The 19854-nt window shown below is 45.5% G+C and overlaps 1 protein-coding gene across 1 annotated transcript in view; it reads right to left on the bottom strand.

Annotated features, from left to right (window-relative positions):
- Window positions 1-4446: 4446 nt before the first annotated feature.
- The window catches only part of LOC126455756 (retinal homeobox protein Rx-like), a 232576-nt gene continuing 217168 nt past the window's right edge, over window positions 4447-19854 (bottom strand). Inside the window, exon 2 of the mRNA XM_050091522.1 lies at window positions 4447-4781. Coding sequence (XP_049947479.1) covers window positions 4447-4781 — 335 coding nt within the window. The remainder of the gene's footprint in view (window positions 4782-19854) is intronic.

Below are 19854 nucleotides of genomic sequence, written 5' to 3'. Positions count from 1 at the left end.
AGGAAACTGGTATAGATATATGTATTCAGTTATAGGGATATATAAACAGGTAGAATACGGCGCTGCGGTCTGCATAAGACAACAAGTGTCTCGCGCAGTTGTTAGATCGGTTACTGCTGCTACAGTGGCAGGTTATTAAGATTGAAGTAACTCTGAATGTGGTGTCATAGTCGGCGCAAGAGAGATCGGACACAGAATCCCGAGGCAACGATGAAATGGGGATTTTCCCGTACGATCATATCACGAGCGTACCGTGAATATCAGAAATCAGGTAAGACATCAAATCTCCGATATCGCTGTGGCTGGAGAAAGATCCTGCAAGATCGGGACCAACGACGACTGAAGGGAATCGTTCACCGTGACAGAACTGCAACCCTTCCGCATATTGCTGCAAATTCCGATGCTACGCCATCAACAAGTGTCAGCGTGCGAACTATTCAACGGAACATCATCGATATGGGCTTTCGGAGCCGAAGGCTCACTCGTGTACCCTTGATGGCAGCACGACACAAAGCTTTACGCCACGCCTGGGCCCGTCAACACCGACATTGGACTGTTGATGCCTGGAAACATATTGCCTGGTCGGACGAGTCTCGTTTCAAATTGTATCGACCGGATAGACGTGTACGGATATAGAGACAACCTCATGAACCCTTGGACCCTGCATATCAGCAGGGGAGTGTTCAAGCTGTTAGAGTCTCTCTAAAGGCATGGAACGTGTCCAGTTGGAGTGATATGGGACCCCTGAAACCTCTAGATACGATTCTGACAGGTGACACGTACGTAAGTATGCTGTATGATCCATTCACGTCCATTGTGTATTCCGACGGACTGGGGCAGTTCCTCCAGGATAATGCGACACCCCACACGTCCAGAATTGCTACAGAGTGGCTCTAGAAACACTTTTCTGAGTTTACACACTTCCGCTGGCCACATGAATATTATTGAGCATATCTGGGATGCCTTGTAAGGTGCTGTTCAGAAGAGATCTCCACCCCCTAGTATTCTTTACGGATTTATTGACAGGCCTGCTGGAATCATAGTGTCAATTCCCTCTATCACTGCCACTGCTTCAGACTTTAGTCAAGTCCATGCCACGTCGTGTTGCGGCACTTCTGCGTGCTCGCGGAGGCCTTACACGATACTAGGCAGGTGTACCAATTTCTTTGGTTCTTCACAGTATATTTGCCGTGAACATTCGAACAAGTTGTTTCCAAACCATTGTGGCTTATTGACCTTGTCGTATCTGTAACTAAGTATGGCAGTTGTGTATGTGTGCGTGCGTGCGTGTGTGTGTGTGTGTGTGTGTGTGTGTGTGTGTGTGTGTGTGTGTGTGTCCACGCATGTTCATGCACAACTCTAGGAACGTCTGGAAAATTTGTAAGCAAACTTTGTCTTATCATCTGCAAAAATATACTGTGAGAGTAACACACCACTGGCAACGTTAGTACGACTAGTGAGATTCCGGGATATGGGTATACCAATGCTTCTCTGAAATGAAGACATTGGATTAGGAGTTGAAATCATGTCGAGCTGTATCAGATTAGTCAAAAGACTTATGAAATCTGGGAAAATCAATATTATTCAGACAGAGAAGGGAGGAGCAGTTATTTAACACAGGTACTTACGCATACAGATAAAGTTGTAACAGTTCTATAGAAGGTAAAGCAAAATAAAATCTTAAATCGAGAGAGAATTTCAGACAAACGAGAGCAGGAACACGACTTAACATACTAAATGCTGCAAATCCGTTTACAAGTATCTTAGAGAGGATGCGAAAGGCAAAAATTTAAAAAGAGAAATTAGTCAGAAAGATAAGAGAACGAGAAATCAAAACAGAGGCATATGATAGATAGACATAACATTTCATTACTGAAGACACTCTGATAAAAGAAAAAAATTATCTTCGAATTTGAGGCATTAGCGCACTCAAAAATTCATTTAGTGTACAACATCAAGAATTAACGATGAGAGAAAATTTATTCGTTTCAGTTACCGCTGACTGCTAGTAATAACACAAAAATATTAAAGATTTGACTTTTTAGTAGGATATTATGTAATTTCTGGATTAATAGGATGAGTAGGACCTCAATTCGTTCTTATTTAGTTTGGTAAAGTCTTATAACTGCAGTGATTATGAGTTACTTTCATTGTACTGACAGTATAACCTTCAACACAAATTTTAGACTGAAAAATGAAGCCATTTTCATTTAAATAAGGGGTCACAGAGCTAGAGCTGCATACCAGGAGGATAAAAAGGGCAGGATTATTATGAAATGATTAACAGCTTTAGTTTACAAATATATCAGAGTAGTATATCCGTGATGTATCTGACTCACTTTGCAGTAAAATGTCCACGAAAAGTGCAAGTGGACTAGAAACACCACAGTTATACCACTCATGATGTCACAAGCCCCACCGTCCTTATCTATGACAGCATAATCATAATGTGACAAACCACTCCCTCTTCTCTCCCCTTTCCTCCCCCTTCTCCGGCCAAGATCAGCGTAGTATCAACACTGAAGTGACACACAACATAATACTTAAGCTGGCATTAAAATGAGATAGCCAACCATGAAATAGCCCCCGAGGAGCGGTCTTCGCTGCACTATACACACACACATACACACTTAAAAACATTTAACCTTCAAATGAATCGCGTAGATTTGCGCCATCTAAAAAAAAAGTGGCTTCTACATTGTTTTCATACATCACTAGAAAATTGTATATGTCAAATACTCTGCCATCCCATCAGCAAATTCCATTTCATATCTGTAAATTTGATTGTAAACTATAGAAGGTGTCCCTGGAGGAACAGTTTAAATTCAGGGATTATTCGAAGCAAAAAAGTCCAGTAAATATGGGCTCTAAAATCAGTAGGTTAGGAGCTATGAGCATTTATTCATCTTCGGTACTGTGAAACAAACCTCTTCTACTGCAAACTCTTTGATTTCCACATTTTGAGAAGTGGTAATATGGGCGAAATCAATGAATAATGTCCAGTAAACATGCATAGCTTAAGAGCCTTGAACACTTGTTCATCTGTGCCACTGTAAAACACATGTCTTATACTAAACAAGTGACCATGGCTCTTGTTGTGCACTTCATAGCCCTTGTTCACTAGACAATTTTTTATTCTTTGTTTTATTGTTTTGGTCCATACAACCTCCTCCTATATTAATAATGGAAGCTGAAGTCGCAGAATATGACAGAATACAGCAGTTTTGCGGATCATGTGATTTATACGAAGCTAGTTTGAAAAATTTGCAGAATTACCACTGGATGTCACCACTAGCTCAAAGAGGTTCCCGTGTAACCATACGTCATCCGTTATGAGTAAAAAAGTGACCTATATAGAGATGGAAAAAATCGAGATTCGAGCACTGATTAAGAACTTCGTAAATAAAGGTATGAAACCAAACGAAATTCAAGCCGATTTTCAGAAGACACTGGGGGACTCTGCTCCTTCATATTCACCAGTTGCTAAATGAGTTTAAATTTGGTCGGGATAACTTACATGACGACCTGCATAGTGGTTGGCGAAGATGTGCCATCAACCCGGAAATGATTGGTCATGGAGGATCGCCGACTGGAAGGGCAAGGAACTGCTGAATCTGCAGGGATGTCATCAGAACGAGAATATCACATTTTGGCGGCGGAACTGGAATGAGGAAAATATGTGCTATAGGGGTTCCGTGCCCCTTGACGCAGGATCAGAAATGCATCAGCACGGAAATGTCGGAACAGTATTTGACCCGTTTTCAGAGCAAGCATCGAGATTTATTGCCGCGTTTCGTGACGAAACATGGGTCACTATCACAAACCGAAAACTAAACAACAGTTGAAGCAACGGGAACCATCACCACCAAAGAAAGTAGAGGGAACACCGTCGGCCGGACAGATCATGGAGTCAGTTTTATGTGAGGTAAAAGCGATTCTGGTGATAGAGTATCATCCCACTGGTCAGACCATTTCGGGACAATACTACGTTAACCTCCCGGTCCAATTTCAGAAAAAAATACGCGAAAATAGGCCAAGTTTGGCGAGGAAGGAAGTCATCTTTTATCAAGAATTCGCACGCACACGGAAGTGTCGGTGCGTGGTGAAAATACATGAACTAAGACACTAATTGGTTCCGCAGTCGTCTTATTCCTCTCATTTCTCTCCATCAAATTTCCATCGCTTGTCGAAACTCAAAATGTTCCTGGATGGACGGAAAGTCTCGTCGAACGAGGAAATGACAGCCGAGGCTGACGGATATTTTGCAGGGCTGGAGGAATCTAATTTTCGACATGGGATCAAGGCACTGGAATGTAGCTGGAGTAGTGTGCAGGGAGACTAGATTGAAAAACTAAAAAATTCACTGAGTTAGTCGTTTCTTTCTATTTTGTCCCGAGGACTTTCCAAACTACCCTCACGGGAAAGTAAAGCACTCGGCGCGGTCGCTCACCTGGTGAAGACGTCCGGGTAGTGCGTCCTGGCGAAGGCCTTCTCCAGCTCCTCCAGCTGGAACGAGGTGAAGGTGGTGCGGTAGCGGCGCTGCTTGCGCCGCGGCGCCTCCGCCTCGGCATCCGCCTCGTCCAGGTCGTCGTGGTCCGAGGGCGCGCCTCCACCTCCGCCTGCGGGGGCGGGCGCCAGCGCGGGGGCGGGCACCGCGCCGCAGCCGCCTCCGTGGTCCGAGTCCCCGTCGCAGTGGCTGGCGGGGGTGGCGCCGGCCGCGGGCGTCGACGACTCGCGGCTGCCCTCCGAGGACGAAGGCGGGGACGGCGCAGGCTCGGGATCTGCCAAGACAATCATACTTTGTTACCGTTATGTCAGAGATTGGGTTTGCTTGCAGTGGCAACATCAGCTTGTAGCATAACGGCCAGACGAGAGTCTTAGCCTCCCGACCACACACTAATGCGACAAAAGTCACGGGGTAGCGATATGCACATACATAGATGGGAGGCAGTATGAGGTACACAAGGTATAAAACGGGGGTGCACTGGCGGAACTGTCATTTATGTTCAGGTGATTCATGTGAGAAGTTTTCCGATACGATTATGGTCGACGACAGTATTAACGAACTGCGAACGTGGAATGGTACTTGGAGCTAGACGCGTGGGATATTCAGTATTGGAAATCGAGTCAGTATTCCAAGAATCACAGTGTGAAGAGTGTGCCGAGGATACCCAATTTCAGGCATTGACTCTCACCACCCACAACACAGTTGCCGACGGCCTTCAGTCGTCGACCGAGAGCAGCGGCGTTTGCGTAGACTTGTCAGTGCTAAGAGACAACCAACGCTACATGAAATAACTGAAAAAATCAATCTGGACCGTACGACGATTGTATCAATTAGGACAGTGCGGCGAAATTTGGCTTTAGTGGGCTATGGCGAGCGACGCGAGTGCCTTTGCTTAACAGCACGACATCGCCCGAAGCGCCTCTCCTGGATTGGACCCTACACGACTGTAAAACCGCGCCCTTGTCAGATGGGTCCCGATTTCAGTTTGTATGAAGTGATGGTAGGCTTCGAGTGTGGTGCAGACTCACGGAACTATGGACCCAAATTGTCAACAAGGCGCTGTGAATGCTGGTTGTGGCTCCATAATGGTGTGGGCTGTGTTTACGTGGAAATGACTAGGTCTTCTTGTCCAACTGAACTAATCACTGACTGGAAATGGTCAAGTTCGGCGACTTGGAGACCATTTGCAACCATTCATGGCCTTCACGATTCAAACTGCAAATGGAATTTTTACGGACGCATATGTGCCCTGTCACCAGTCCACAATTGTTCACGATTGGTTTGAAGAACGCTCTGGACAGTTTGAGCGAGTGAGTTGGCCGTTCAGATCGCACGACATGGATCCTATCGAATATTTATAGGATACAGTCGAGAGGTCAAGTCGCGCAGAAAATCCTGCATCGGCAACACTTCCGGCTATAGGGGCAGCACGTCTCGGTATTTCTGCAGGAGACTTTCGAAGACTTGTTGAGTCCTTGCCACATCGAGTTGCTGCACTGCGCCCACCAAAAGGAGATTTGTCACGACGTTAGGCGGTATCGCATGACTTTTGTCACCTCAGAGTATACAAGGTTATTTCACAATTCCTATTACAGGCTTCTAGTGGTTGTAGGGGGGGGGGGGGGTCTTAATAAACCCGCATCCGGAAATATACTGTTTGGATGTAAAACAAAGTCGAAGATCAGGGGCTCGAAGATGGCAAGGAAGAAACTTGCTGAAACAACGCATTGACTCGGATGTCAACCCGAGAAGATTTTATCATCGAGATTCGCCGAGAAAGCCTGCATTCTCATCGAAGATCAGGTATCTCCCACTTCACAGCGGGGACAATGAGCTCTGATGGGTGTACAGTACAGGAACTATTCCACCTGAAGACCCTACTGTTCTTTGCAGAAGGTGTATTTGCGGCGCACGTTTCGATACATACGGTCCAAAATCTCTGGTGTGTGTCGCATAATTTCTGCTGCAGCCAGATCTCGTGCAACCAGATCTTCTTCCGAATGTCATACACAAGAAAAATTCTAGAGGAGGCAAATCTGGCAACCGTGGGGTCAAGAAGTTGGTCCATCTAAACTTGTCCACTTTTCACCGTATGTTTGGTTCAGATTAATGCAACACATTTTTTTAATGAAACCAGGTTGGTTTTATCAGGTTTCCAGTACAACACGCTATCCCTCACTCTTATTGCCACTTTGATGTTCATTCTTAGTATCAGGCACTGTCGGTGCATCCTCAGTAGGCTAGGCTTGAAAATGAACCTGTAAGGTTCGACACTAGTCGCATAATGTAAATACTGCAACTATTGACAGATTAGTTAATAATCGCTCTCAGGAAATATTCCACAAATAGGATCTTCGCTTGCGTTGGCTATTGAGATTAAAAGTGCATCTAAAAAAACAGCGCCACATTCTCCTACAGGAGCATGTCCATGACCCAATAGCTGTTCAGATATAGGCCAATCTATCCTCTAGTTCTTATCTCTCTGTGACATATGAGTGCACACTATTGGCAGTTTTGCATATAGTTACCATGCATCCTGACACATCCTTCAGCCTTTCTTTGCAGTGCATCACGCATTCTTTCTAATACACCTGCCTACATTCTGATTGTGTCACATCCTCCTGTAACGTCTGCACATTGTTGATGGGTTGGCCACGCATCGGTGCCTTTAAATGTCGGAAAAGCCAGAAATCCAATGGATTCAGGTACGGGGAATGCGGCGGTCATAATACCCGATCTCCTCGACCAACCCATCACCCGTGAAAAGTTGCAGTGAGATAGTGTCGTAAGATCCATTGAAAATTGTGTCGTAGATTCCGTACAGAATACATTGGGCAGTAAATGCGCAGACGGCAGGGCACACATGGGGAGACCGGTGGTGGTAGGGTCTGCAGGCAGGCGCTGTAATGGAAATGCCGAGTGCTGGAGGGTAAGTGCCGTTCTAAACTGAAGCCCACACTCACATTTTTTGTAAATATTAAGTGTTTCAAAAATGGTTCAAATGGCTCTGATCACTATGGGACTTAACATCTTAGGTCATCAGTCCCCTAGAACTTAGAACTACTTAAACCTAACTAACCTAAGGACATCACACAACACCCAGCCATCACGAGGCAGAGAAAATCCCTGACCCCGCCGGGAATCGAACCCGGGAACCCGGGCGTGGGAAGCGAGAACGCTACCGCACGACCACGAGATGCGGGCAAATGTTAAGTGGGACCCACTCCAAGCCTGCACTTCCATGGTGACCATTCAATAGGATCTATTGTCACCTCCACTTTCGTTAGCATCTAAAAAGAATTTCGCCGAAAACGAAGCGATTTATTTTCGGCTGACTTGTTAACCAGTTGTAGCTTTCAGAGAAATGACATGAGTGGCAATTCTGAGTAAAACCTGCAAATTTCTCTTGTTGACACGTTAAAATACGCTTCTTTTACTACTACACAGGTGAATTTGCACAGTCTCACCTCACTAACATCTTGTGCAGACGCAATTGTGAGAGAATTTTAAAACAGTTCAAAAATGGTTCAAATGGCTCTGAGCACTATGCGACTTAACTTCTGAGGTCATCAGTCGCCTAGAACTTAGAACTAATTAAATCTAACTAACCTAAGGACATCACACACATCCATGCCCGAGGCAGGATTCGAACCTGCGACCGTAGCGGTCGCTCGGTTCCAGACTGTAGCGCCTAGAACCGCATGGCCACTCCGGCCGGCTTTAAAACAGTCTCATATCAGTAACTCAGACCCTTTATGAAGTATGGGGAATGTTGTCCGCAGCTCGTGGTCTTGCGGTAGCGTACTCGCATCCCGCGCGTGGGGTCCCGGGATCGATTCCCAGTGGGATCAGGGATTTTCCCTGCATCAAGATGACTGGGTGTCGTTGTGACGTCGTCGTCGTCGTCATCATTCATCACCATTACGGTCGGAGGAAGGCAATGGCAAACCAGCTCCGCTAGGACATTGCCTAGTCGGCAGTGCGGGTCTCCCGCATTCTCCCCTTAGCTCCTCGGAGTATGGGACATCATCATCATCTTATCGCTGGCGAGGGCCATCACAAATGAGTCAGCTACGTCAGATCAATTTTCGAGAGACTGGTAACAGATAGAGACCTTCACCCAAATTTAAAGAAAAATTCAATATGTTAGCTAAATTTCATACGTGGTAACATATTATGTAATATGCACCAAACGTAAAATCATAGCGAACCCTATTTTTCATTGTGAACATTTTCGAATTTCGCGCAGTGTCTTACTTCCACGTGTATATCACAACACCTTTAACGAAGTGATGGGGCGTCATAATGAACCTGACCTACAAAAGCTACAAGTAGCGTAAAAAGGAAATATTTTACAGAATACTTTCTGTAAATCGTAAATTCGTTTGAGAAAGATTGCAAGGCGTGCGCCTCGATTCTGTAATCGCCGAGTGACGGAAAAGTGGCAGACAGTGTCGGCCTCCCCTTCCGAACAAACGAATGAACTCGCCCAGCACTTGGACGAAAGCTGGTCACTTCTCATTGGGCACCGTATCCTGTGCGGACTCTACTGCGTCGTGCATAAATCACGGTTGTTGTCTTTCTGGAGGGGTAACGTTCTCCAAAGCACTGGTAATTCATCGTGCAGAAGTTGGAGATACACTGCACCTGTTCATCTGCCGGGAAAAACCGTGTGGCCCCATGAGTCTATCATCGACGGTACCTGTCCACACAGCGATACTGAAGCGACTGTGATGCATCACCTCCATGACTTCTCGAGGAGTTTCGTCTGCCCACATGTACGTATTATGGTAGTTTAGTACACCTTCTTTAGTGAATCCTGCCTGCACCACAAAGTACTGCATGTTACTCGAAACAAGTAAAACGGCCATATCTCACATATATTGGTTTCTGGACATATAATTATAGGAATTTTTGTATTAGTTTTGACCAATAGCACCTCCCGCACCAATATGTGATACTCTGCACTGTTTTACACCTCATTCGGTAAAACCAGAACCCTTATGGGATCACTTTGTTGTTCGCCCGTCTGTCCACCTGCTAAGAGCTCCTTTCCTCAGAGAGGTTACAAGTATCAAGTTGAAAATTATGTCAAATACTAAGGTCTATGACATCTTGGTAGTATCAAAAAGTTAAGCTTCAAATGCAATGTAATCAAACTTACGGTCATTTATGTCACAAATTTTCGATCACGCAAACTCATTGACAAAAACCTAGAGGATACTAAACGTTGACCTAGAATTACGAAGTTGGACAAGAACTACTGTTTCACACTACAAGTAAAAGAAAAAATCCGAAAATCATTAATTTGAAATTATACTGCAAAAAATCTTCGTCATTTATTATCCGTCTCGTATTAATAAAGAACAACTGCCTTCAGCCAGAAATCGTGATTTTTGTTAACATGCACAATGTATGTCGAACCCGGGGGGGTTCATCTCCAGGTGCTTTGACAGTCTACATCAACTTTACATTTCGTTTAATTCTTGGCCTGGCAAGATCATATGAAATATAAGTTTATAAAACTATGATAAATCGAAAAGTACTTACTGTTTCTAGTAGTAGGTGTATGATTCTGCAGAATGTTTACACCTGCTACTAGAAACAGTAAGTTACATTTCGTTTTATCATAGTTTTATAAACTTATATTTCATAAGGTAATATAACAATGTGACCCCGCCAGGCCCAGAATTAAAAGAAATATAAAGTTGATATAGACTGTCAAAGCACCTGAAGATGAGCCCCCAGGGTTCGAAGTGCATTGTGCACGTTAACAATATCACGATTTGTGCCTGAGGGCGGTTGTTCTTTATTATTATGAAAGTAATACAATCACAGAAGAAACAATGCAAACAATGGATAAAATTAAGATATTGTCCGTCTGTTAAAACTCCTTTTTTTCTCAGGGAGCGGTACTGGTAAAGTTGAAATGTATGTCAAACTAGCTAAACCGGGTACACGTTTTTCTGCCTGCTTTTATTCATTTACCTCTGCATACAAAAAAAGGATGATCTCTGTGTGATCTACAATCCATAATTCGTTGCAGAAAAATATGTACAAATGAAATATAGTTCATAATAATGAGATTCTGCTATTTTTATTGGTATAAATTGATGGTGAACTAGGGTCTATATCCCATTGCTGAATTCATTGACGATGTTCGAAAAAAAAACTCCTTTTCAAGAACTTCAGTTCGTGACTGAAGTTGACAGAAGTATGGTTGGATTGATGTACCGTGTGTTTCAGGAAGAAGCGGAAGTTTCCTGTTTCCCATATGCAAACGTTGCATGGCAAATGTTTTTGCAGAAATATCTCCAGTTAAATGAAGACTGTGAGGACGGGGCGTGAGTCGTGCTTGTTTGGGTAGCTCACTCAGATGGTTGCCGGCACGGTAGCTCAGCGTGTTCGGTCAGAGGGCTGCTCGCCCTCTGTAATAAAAAAAACTAAAAAAAAACTGAGTAAACGAATCAACGATCAACTTTAACGGATGTCTTGTCACGTCCGCCCAGTGTAAGCGCAACGAACAATACCGAAAAAAAAAATGGTAGAGCACTTGCCCACGAAAGGATAAGGTCCCTAGTTCGAGTCTCGGTCCGGCACACAGTTTTAATCCGTCAGGAAGTTTCATATCAGCGCACACACCGCTGGAGAGGGGAAATCTCATTCTAGATATAACAACTTCCATTTTGATATATATGATGCTAAGGTTGACGGTGGCTTGGTTGTGTGAAGACTGTAAGCTTCTGAGTAAATGCAATGAAAAATACGACCAGTTACGTTATATGTTTTGAAACATTTCAAAAACAGTAGATGAACTATATATGTATATAGGTAATTAAGTTAGTACAAAAGCCTCAAAACGCAAGTCCTACTCGCACTTGCCCCTGCTTTTTTCTTTTTTTTTTTTTTTTTTTTTTTAGCACCCTGTATTTGTTTGCATGCTGGCATTTAGTCCCGCGATCATAAGTTGTATTCTGTCAGCTCTCTACTGGGCGATTACAGACGATGAGAATTATTTTTTGTATTCAGAGACTCGAACCCAGTACCTCCTGTACCAGTGCGTCGTAGCGACGGACATTAGCGTCCTCGGTTATGAACGCGAGTGAGCACCACGGCGTCAGTGTTGGGTGTGTCGTGGCTGGATGGTCAGTGGTGCCGCTGCGTGGGCTGTGCGAGTCGTTCCCCGCCTCAGCAGCGGTCGGCTTGGCGCTACGCTGCGGCCGTGTATCGCGGATGTGTCGCGGCTGACGTCAGCTCAGCTCCGCTCCGGAAGGCGCGTGGATTCCTGCGTGCCGTGTCACGGCGGGCCATTAGCCGGCCGCTGCTCCGCCTGTCCCCCCAGCTAATGGAGCGCGCCGCGCGGGCCCCTGGCCGCCTTATCGGCCCCTGCCCGGCGCCACCGCGGCTATCGTCGCGGCCGCTGAGGACTCTCACCGCGTCCGCGTGTCTGTCCCGCCAGCAGCAGGCCACAGGCCGCAGCGATGCCTGCACTGCCGCTTCAGATATATTTATTTAGCACATGCCCTATTACTTCACAACAATTAATTAAATGTGAACCGCCTACTGTACAAACGTATAAACATTGATAGAGGCGGGGAACGTGCTAAGGTAGTCCACGTAGCCGTGCAAAGCACAGGGTGGAGTAGTGGTCAGCGTATCTGACTATTGAGCAGGAGACCCACGTCCGAATCCCGGTCTTGGTAGAAATTTTCATTCGTCACTTCAGTCTGCATACATACCGGGTGATCAAAAAGTCAGTATAAATTTGAAAACTGAATAAATCACGGAATAATGTAGATAGAGATGTACAAATTGACACACATGCTTGGAATGACACGGGGTTTTCTTATAACTAAAAAAATACAAAAGTTCAAAAAATGTCCAACAGATGGCGCTTCATCTGATCAGAAAAGCAATAATTAGCATAACAAAGTAAGACAAAGCAAAGATGATGTTCTTTACAGGAAATGCTCAATATGTCCACCAGCATTCCTCAACAATAGCTGTAGTCGAGGAATAATGTTGTGTAAAGCACTGTAAAGCACGTCCGGAGTTATGGTGAGGTATTGGCGCCGGATTTTGTCTTTCAGCATCCCTAGAGATGTAGGTCGATCACGATGCGCTTGCGACTTCAGGTAACCCCAAAGCCAATAATCGCACGGACTGAGGTCTGGGGACCTAGGAGGCCAAGCATGACGAAAGTGGCGGCTGAGCACACGATCATTACCGAACGACGCGCGCAAGAGATCTTTCACGCGTCTAGCAATATGGGATGGAGCGCCATCCTGCATAAACATCGCACGTTCCAGCAGGTGTTTGTCAGCCAGGCTGGGGATGATGCGATTCTGTAACATACCGGCGTACCTCTCACCCGTCACGGGAGCAGTTACAAAACCAGAATCACGGATTTCCTCGAAGAAAAAAGGCCCGATAACGGTAGATGTGGTAAATCCAATCCATACCGTGACTTTCTCGTAGTGCAATGGAGTTTCCACGACAGTTCTACGATTTTCGGTAGCCCAAATTCTACAGTTGTGGGCGTTCACAGACCCTCGGAGCGTGAAATGAGCTCCGTCGGTCCACAACACGTTACTCAACCAGTCGTCATCTTCCGCCATCTTTTGAGACGCCCACACAGCAAATGCCGTCCGCTTCACTAAATCGCCATGTAACAGTTCATGATGCCGATGGATTTTGTACGGATAGCATCATAGGGTACGGTTAAGTGCCAACCAAACAGTAGTGTATGAAATGCCGGTGCGACGTGCGACTGCACGAGCGCTGACTTCCCCGTGCATAGACGAACCCGCTACAGTCTCCATTTCTTCCTGAACTGTTTCAGCAGCATTACGCCTTGTGCTCGGTCGGCCACTACGGCGTCTATCGTCTATACAACCCGTGGCTTCGAACTTCGAAATCATTCTCGCCACAGCTGCATTTGTCAACGGACCTTTACCCGTTCCAATCCCCTTCCTATGGCGATAGGATCGTAACGCTGAAGTAGCACATTCCCCATTCTGATAATACAGCTTCACTAAAAGAGCCTTTTCAGGTAACGTCAACATGCTGCGACTGCTGGCGCATCTGATTCTCTATCTCATTATAGCTCCTTTTATACACGATTGTCATGCGCAGTCACTGACGATTTGCTGTCCAGCGCCATCTGTCCGACATTTAGTGAACTTTTTTTTGTTCAAGTAAAACCCCATGTCATTCCAACCACATGTGTCAATTTGTACCTCTCTATCTGCGTTATTCCATGATTTATACAGTTTTCAAATTTGTAGTGGCTTTTTGATCACCCGGTGCATCATAGCCGTTTGCGACTTGAAAAGTTGTCTGCGACCATATAGCTTCATTTGATTAGAACAAGCATTTGGTATGCATATAAAGAGTATACACCAATGAACTAAGATGTTATGACCACCTGTTTAATAGCGTGTTGTTCCACTTTTCAAACACAGTACAATTCTGCTTGTTCTGGAGTCTACAAGCCCTTGACAGGATTCCAGAAGTACGTGGCACCAGATGTCTACGTACAGGTTAAGCAATTCCCGCAAATTACAGAATGATGGTTTACGGTTACGCAGCTGGTGTCCGATGTGTGTTCCAATGGGTACATATCAGGCACATTTGCTGACAAATACATCAATTTGAGTACACTACAATGCCCCTCAAACCACTGCAGAACGATTCTAACATTGCAAAGCGGACAGTTATCCTGCTGGAACATTTCATCGCCATAGGGGGAGACTTCAAGCACGAAGCGGTGCAGGTGGTCCATGTAGTTCACAGCTGTCATGTTGCCTTCGGTAGATCCCATGGAAGCTCAACTCAGTGTGCCCCATAGCACAATTCGGCCCTCAGTGGCCTGCATCTCTGGTGATGTGGATGTTTCGTGCAGCCATTCGGCTGGATGACGGCGTGCGAAGACCCAACCATCGACCTGGTGTAACAAGAAATGCGATTCCTTCGACAGGATACACGCTTCTACTGCACCACAGTAAAAACTCAGTGATGCTTTGCCAATTGCAATCATAACACACGATGTCGTTGGGTCAACACAGAAACACTTAGGGGTCGTGTGACGAGGAGCTCCATGTTCAACAATAAACGGTGTGCTACGAAATACTTGTGCCTCCAGCAGCGGTGTACTCTGCCGTCACATCTGCCACACATTGCTGACTGTCCGAGAGAGTACGTTCCTAGAAGAGTCAACCAATATACAGAGTGTTACAAAAAGGTACGGCCAAACTTTCAGGAAACATTCCTCACACACAAAGATAGAAAATATGTTATGTGGACATGTGTCCGGAAACGCTTACTTTCCATGTTAGAGCTCATTTTATTACTTCTCTTCAAATCGCATTACTCATGGAATGGAAACACACAGCAACAGAACGTACCAGTGTTTCAAATACTTTGTTACAGGAAATGTTCAAAATGTCCTCCGTTAGCGAGGATACATGCATCCACCCTCCTTCGCATGGAATCCCTGAAGCGCTGATGCAGCCCTGGAGAATGGCGTATTGTATCACAGCGTCCACAATACGAGCACGAAGAGTCTCTACATTTGGTACCGGGGTTGCGTAGACAAGAGCTTTCAAATGCCCCATAAATGAAAGTCAAGAGGGTTGCGGTCAGGAGAGCGTGGAGGCCACGGAATTGGTCCGCATCTACCAATCCATCAGTCACCGAATCTTTTGTTGAGAAGCGTACGAACACTTCGACTGAAATGTGCAAGAGCTCCATCGTGCATGAACCACATGTTGTGTCGTACTTGTAAAGGCACATGTTCTAGCAGCACAGGTAGAGTATCCCGTATGAAATCATGATAACGTGCTCCATTGAGCGTAGGTGGAAGAAACTAAAATGCGCTCTAACATGGAAATTAAGCGTTTCCGGACACATCTTTTTGTTATTTGTGTGTGAGGAATGTGTCCTGAAAGTTTGGCCGTACCTTTTTATAACACCCTGTATAGCTTCCTCCTGTGTATATTTCGCGAACACGTTATGAAGATGAAATAAGAGAGATTCGAGCCCACAAGGAGACTTACCACCAGCCTCTGCGTTTTGTGATGGAAAGTGGTCGTCCAGTAACATATGGCCTACTCGTTATTTCACCATCCTTCAGCCATACGTACTCACGACAGTAGAACTCCAACAGGCGACCAGCTTCGCTGTTTCAGAGATTCTCGTTTTTAGCCGCAGCTCCACAACAATGTGTCCTTCGTCAAAGACGTTTATATCAACGAACTTAGGCATTCGCGACCCGTATATTCGCTATATCGACTGCCCATTGGTCAGTCTTCCTCTTAAATTACTTCCTTACTGCGTCACGTGCCCGCAACAGCAGCAGGAGGCACTCAGCCTAGGGGTGGGCAGTGGTCATGATGTTTTGGCTCATCAGTGCAGGTTACATAAAAAAAATACATACGATAAAAAGAGTGAAGTACCCAGGAAGGGAGGAGGAAACGAAATGAGACTTATGGGTTGAGAGTACTGTTGTTGTTGTGGTCTTCAGTCCGAAGACTGGTTTGATAAACTTCCACATGTTAATCTATCCTGCGTAAACCGTTTCATTTCTGCATAATCACTGTAGCGTGCATCCTTCTGAATCTGCTTGGTCTCCCTCTACGATTTTCACTTCCCACACTTCCCTCCAGCACTAAACAGATGACCCCTTGACGTCTCAGGAAGTGCCCCGTCTACCGATGCCTTCTTCTAGTCAGATTTATGAAAAAAATTTATTTTCTCCGCAGTTCAGTTCAGTAATTTTTCATTAGTTACGTGATCCATCTAGACGCGTACGGGTATGGAGACAACTTCATGAATCCATGGACCCTGCTTATCAGCAGTTGACTGTTTAATCTGGTGGAGGCTCTGTAATGGTGTGGGTCGTGTGCAGTTGGAGCCATATGGGACTCCTGATACATCTAGATACGACTCTGACGGGTGAGAGTACGTAAGCATCCTGTCTGGTCACCTGCATCCATTCATGTCCCTCGTGCAGTTCCACGGATTTGGGCAATTCCAGCAGGACAGTAAGACACCTCCTCCGTCCAGAATTGCTACAGAGTGGCTTCAGGAACACACTTCTCGGTTTAAACACTTTCACTGGCCACCAAACTCTCCAGACATGAACATTATTGAGCGTATCTGGAATGTCTTCCAACGTACTGATCAGAAGAGATCTCCATCCTCTCGTACTCTTACGTATTTATGGACATCTCTGCAGGAATCATGGTGTCAGTTCACTCCAGAACTACTTCAAACATTAGGTTTTTTTTTTTTTTTTTTTTTTTTTTTGCCTCTTCAGTGTAAGAGGATACAAGTGAGATCTATGAGACTTAGCAGAGTGTCCCGTAACACAAAGAAAAAAGAAAGCAAAGGAGACATGGCTTATCATATTACAGGCTGCAAAGCTCACTACTTGTCGTGAAGGGAAGTTATTACCGGCCGACTCAGCCTTCCATATTACAGCCATTGTTCGATACGCTCAGTAAGTTTACTTAATAGGCGAATCATTGGCCGAGAGTACAGTAAAACGATGTTTTCCGACAAAAGTGCCGACAACCTCAGCGATGTCGGCCGCGGCAACTCGGCCGCAATTCGCGATACGGTCACGAGCGGCGGCCGCGTGCAGTCGTGCGACCGCAGCGTCACGCCGCGGCCCGCGATAGAGCCGTCAGCGGGGCAGGTAGCAGGCACCAGCAGGTAGTAAGCAGGTGGCTGTAGGGCCGCCACGGCATGGCTCTGAGCCGGCCGCGCCTCGCCAGTGGAAGGGCCCGCTGCCCGCTGCGCGCTATCTGCCGCGGCCGGCCGGCCGTAATGCCAGAGAGTCGTGTACGCGGCCGACTCGGATTAATTGTCGCCGCCAGCGTCCGCTTTCCTCAGTAAAAGCATTTCGTGTCAAATTATCTCGTCCACCGTGAAGTCCCGAGCGCCGGGTTTTGCTGTGTCCGCTGGTCGGTATTTCGACCGAGGAAGGCTTTGTCGACAACACGAAAGGGATTGCAGAAGGAGAGAGGAAGAAATAGTCGACGAGTTTTGGTATTTCGGCAACTGATGATGGCCGAACCAGAGAGAATACTCACTACAGAAGCGATCTTTTAAAAAAAATTGTTATTGTCGAATACAAACTTAACTGCTAGAAAGGCGTTTCTGGAGGCAATTGTATCGAGTGTTCTTGTATGGGTGTGAAACTCAACAGGCCGGCCGCGCTGGCCGTGCGGTTCTGGCGCTGCAGTCCGGAACCGCGGGACTGCTACGACCGCAGGTTCGAATCCTGCCTCGGGCATGGGTGTGTGTGATGTCCTTAGGTTAGTTAGGTTTAAGTAGTTCTAAGTTCTAGGGGACTTATGACCTAAGATGTTGAGTCCCATAGTGCTCAGAACCATTTGAACCATTTTTTTGAAACTCAGCGATAAACGATTCAGGCGACAAGAGAATGCTGAAGATAAGTACATCAAATAACTAATGAAGACGTACTGAGTCGAATTTAGGAAAAGAGTAATTTGTGTCACAGCTTGACTAAAAGAACATATGGAGCCATACGTCCAGTAGATTCTGAACCAGTGACGTACCGCCTTTTAGCGGTTTATTAGTTTGGATTGACAATGACTGTTGGGTACCATGTTCCAGGCTACTTAGGTTTTATGATATAAGTGAATGCGTGCTGTCTGTTGTTTCGTCATGTCGGGAATCTCAAAGTAGTGACCATGGAGGATACGGACAGGGACTGTGATAGGTGGTGCTAGGTGGCAATGTGGGTCGGCTGAGGCGTGTATCGATTATTTGTTGCTAAGAGGTCAAGTGTGTTTTCACAACCGTTTACCGTTAGAGTGGTCTCATGAACTAACAGCTCGAAACAATTTTCAGAGAATGCCTTTAGCACTATTTTGGGTGATGTTTTATGCGTACCTCCAGATCTAAATATGTATTTTCGACAGCATACTGAGGATAAATTGAAGCCACGACCAACTACAATCGTACGAGTCGGGTACATGTTTGAAACTAGACTCAAGTTTTCTTTGAACCTTTCAGCAACTGTATCATTTGAGTTGGGGGAATGGTAAAAGGATCCGATCATTATTGTATGACCTCTACCCATGCTGACACACAGGAACTTACCTACTTCAACTTCGTACAAAGCAAACTACCTCTAATAGTGAGAAACACGCGACCACCAACTATATTTAATCTACACTTTCTGAAAATGGTTTGCTACTTCGCAAAAATTACGGCTGAGCTTATATCCGGCTTTAGCCAGCTTTCAGTGCCTATAACGATTTGAGCATCAGTGTTTTCTGTCAGCTCTTTGAGCTCTGGTATTTTTCCAACACAGCTACGACAATTTACAGCTGTTATACGGATGGTTCCTGTATCTACGTACTTCCTGTGTTCTACCTGCACCCATTGAGACTGAAGCGCTTTTTGTGTTACTCCGAGACTCTCTAACCTAAAAAAACTCCCAAGTCCACGGCTCACAGCCCCTGTTACCCATGTAGGCGCCCCCTGCGTGTAATGGTCTCCTGAACTATTTAGCGGAACCCAAACCCCACTACCCTATGGCGCAAGTCGAAACTGCAGCCTACACAGTCGCAGAACCGTCAGAGCCTCTGATTCAGAGTCTCTAATTGCCTCTGTACCAGAGGTCTGCAATCGCTCCTGTCGACAATGCTGCATATGATGAGCTCTGTTTTCACCTCGCAAGTAAGACTCGTAGCCTTTACCACTTCTGTTACCCGCTCGAAACCAGAGACAATCTCTTCCAATCCAAAGCTACACATATCATTGGTACCGACGCGAGCCACCACCAGCAGCTGGCTGCAGTCTGTACTCTTTATGCATCCCGAAGGATCCTTCCCACGTCTGAAATGACTCCATCCGGTATGCACACAGAGTGCACATTGGCTTTCTTCCCCTCCTTGGAAGCTGTCATCAAGGCTGAGGTTGGCCTAACAACATATTGAATTCCAGCATTACCGATGGTGGGCGTCACGAACTTGTAAGTCATTTTAAGTCAGGTGTCTGGATACTTTCGATCACATAGCGTATTTATTCTTTCTATAAGTCTGTCTTTATTTCTCTATCAAAATGAAAAACAAACAAGCTTGTCTACAGCGACATTTTATCCAGAAAATAAATCGGTTTAACAGTTTTGAATCCGCTTACTGGTGCAATATTTAGTCGCAATTTACGCCAAGAAATGTGTGGTGTTGCAAGTCTGAGAAAACTTTGCCGAAAACACCAGTGCCAAACGCTGTAATACCGGAAAATATATAGGCAGAAGACAGTTACGGATGCAAGCAAAAATCAGACAAATGATGATATATTAAATGATT

The sequence above is a fragment of the Schistocerca serialis genome, chromosome 2, assembly GCF_023864345.2.
Source record: "Schistocerca serialis cubense isolate TAMUIC-IGC-003099 chromosome 2, iqSchSeri2.2, whole genome shotgun sequence".
Classification (NCBI taxonomy): Eukaryota; Metazoa; Arthropoda; class Insecta; order Orthoptera; family Acrididae; genus Schistocerca; species Schistocerca serialis.
Note: the sequence above shows the minus strand (reverse complement) of the source record. Positions and strands in the feature narration are given on the sequence as shown.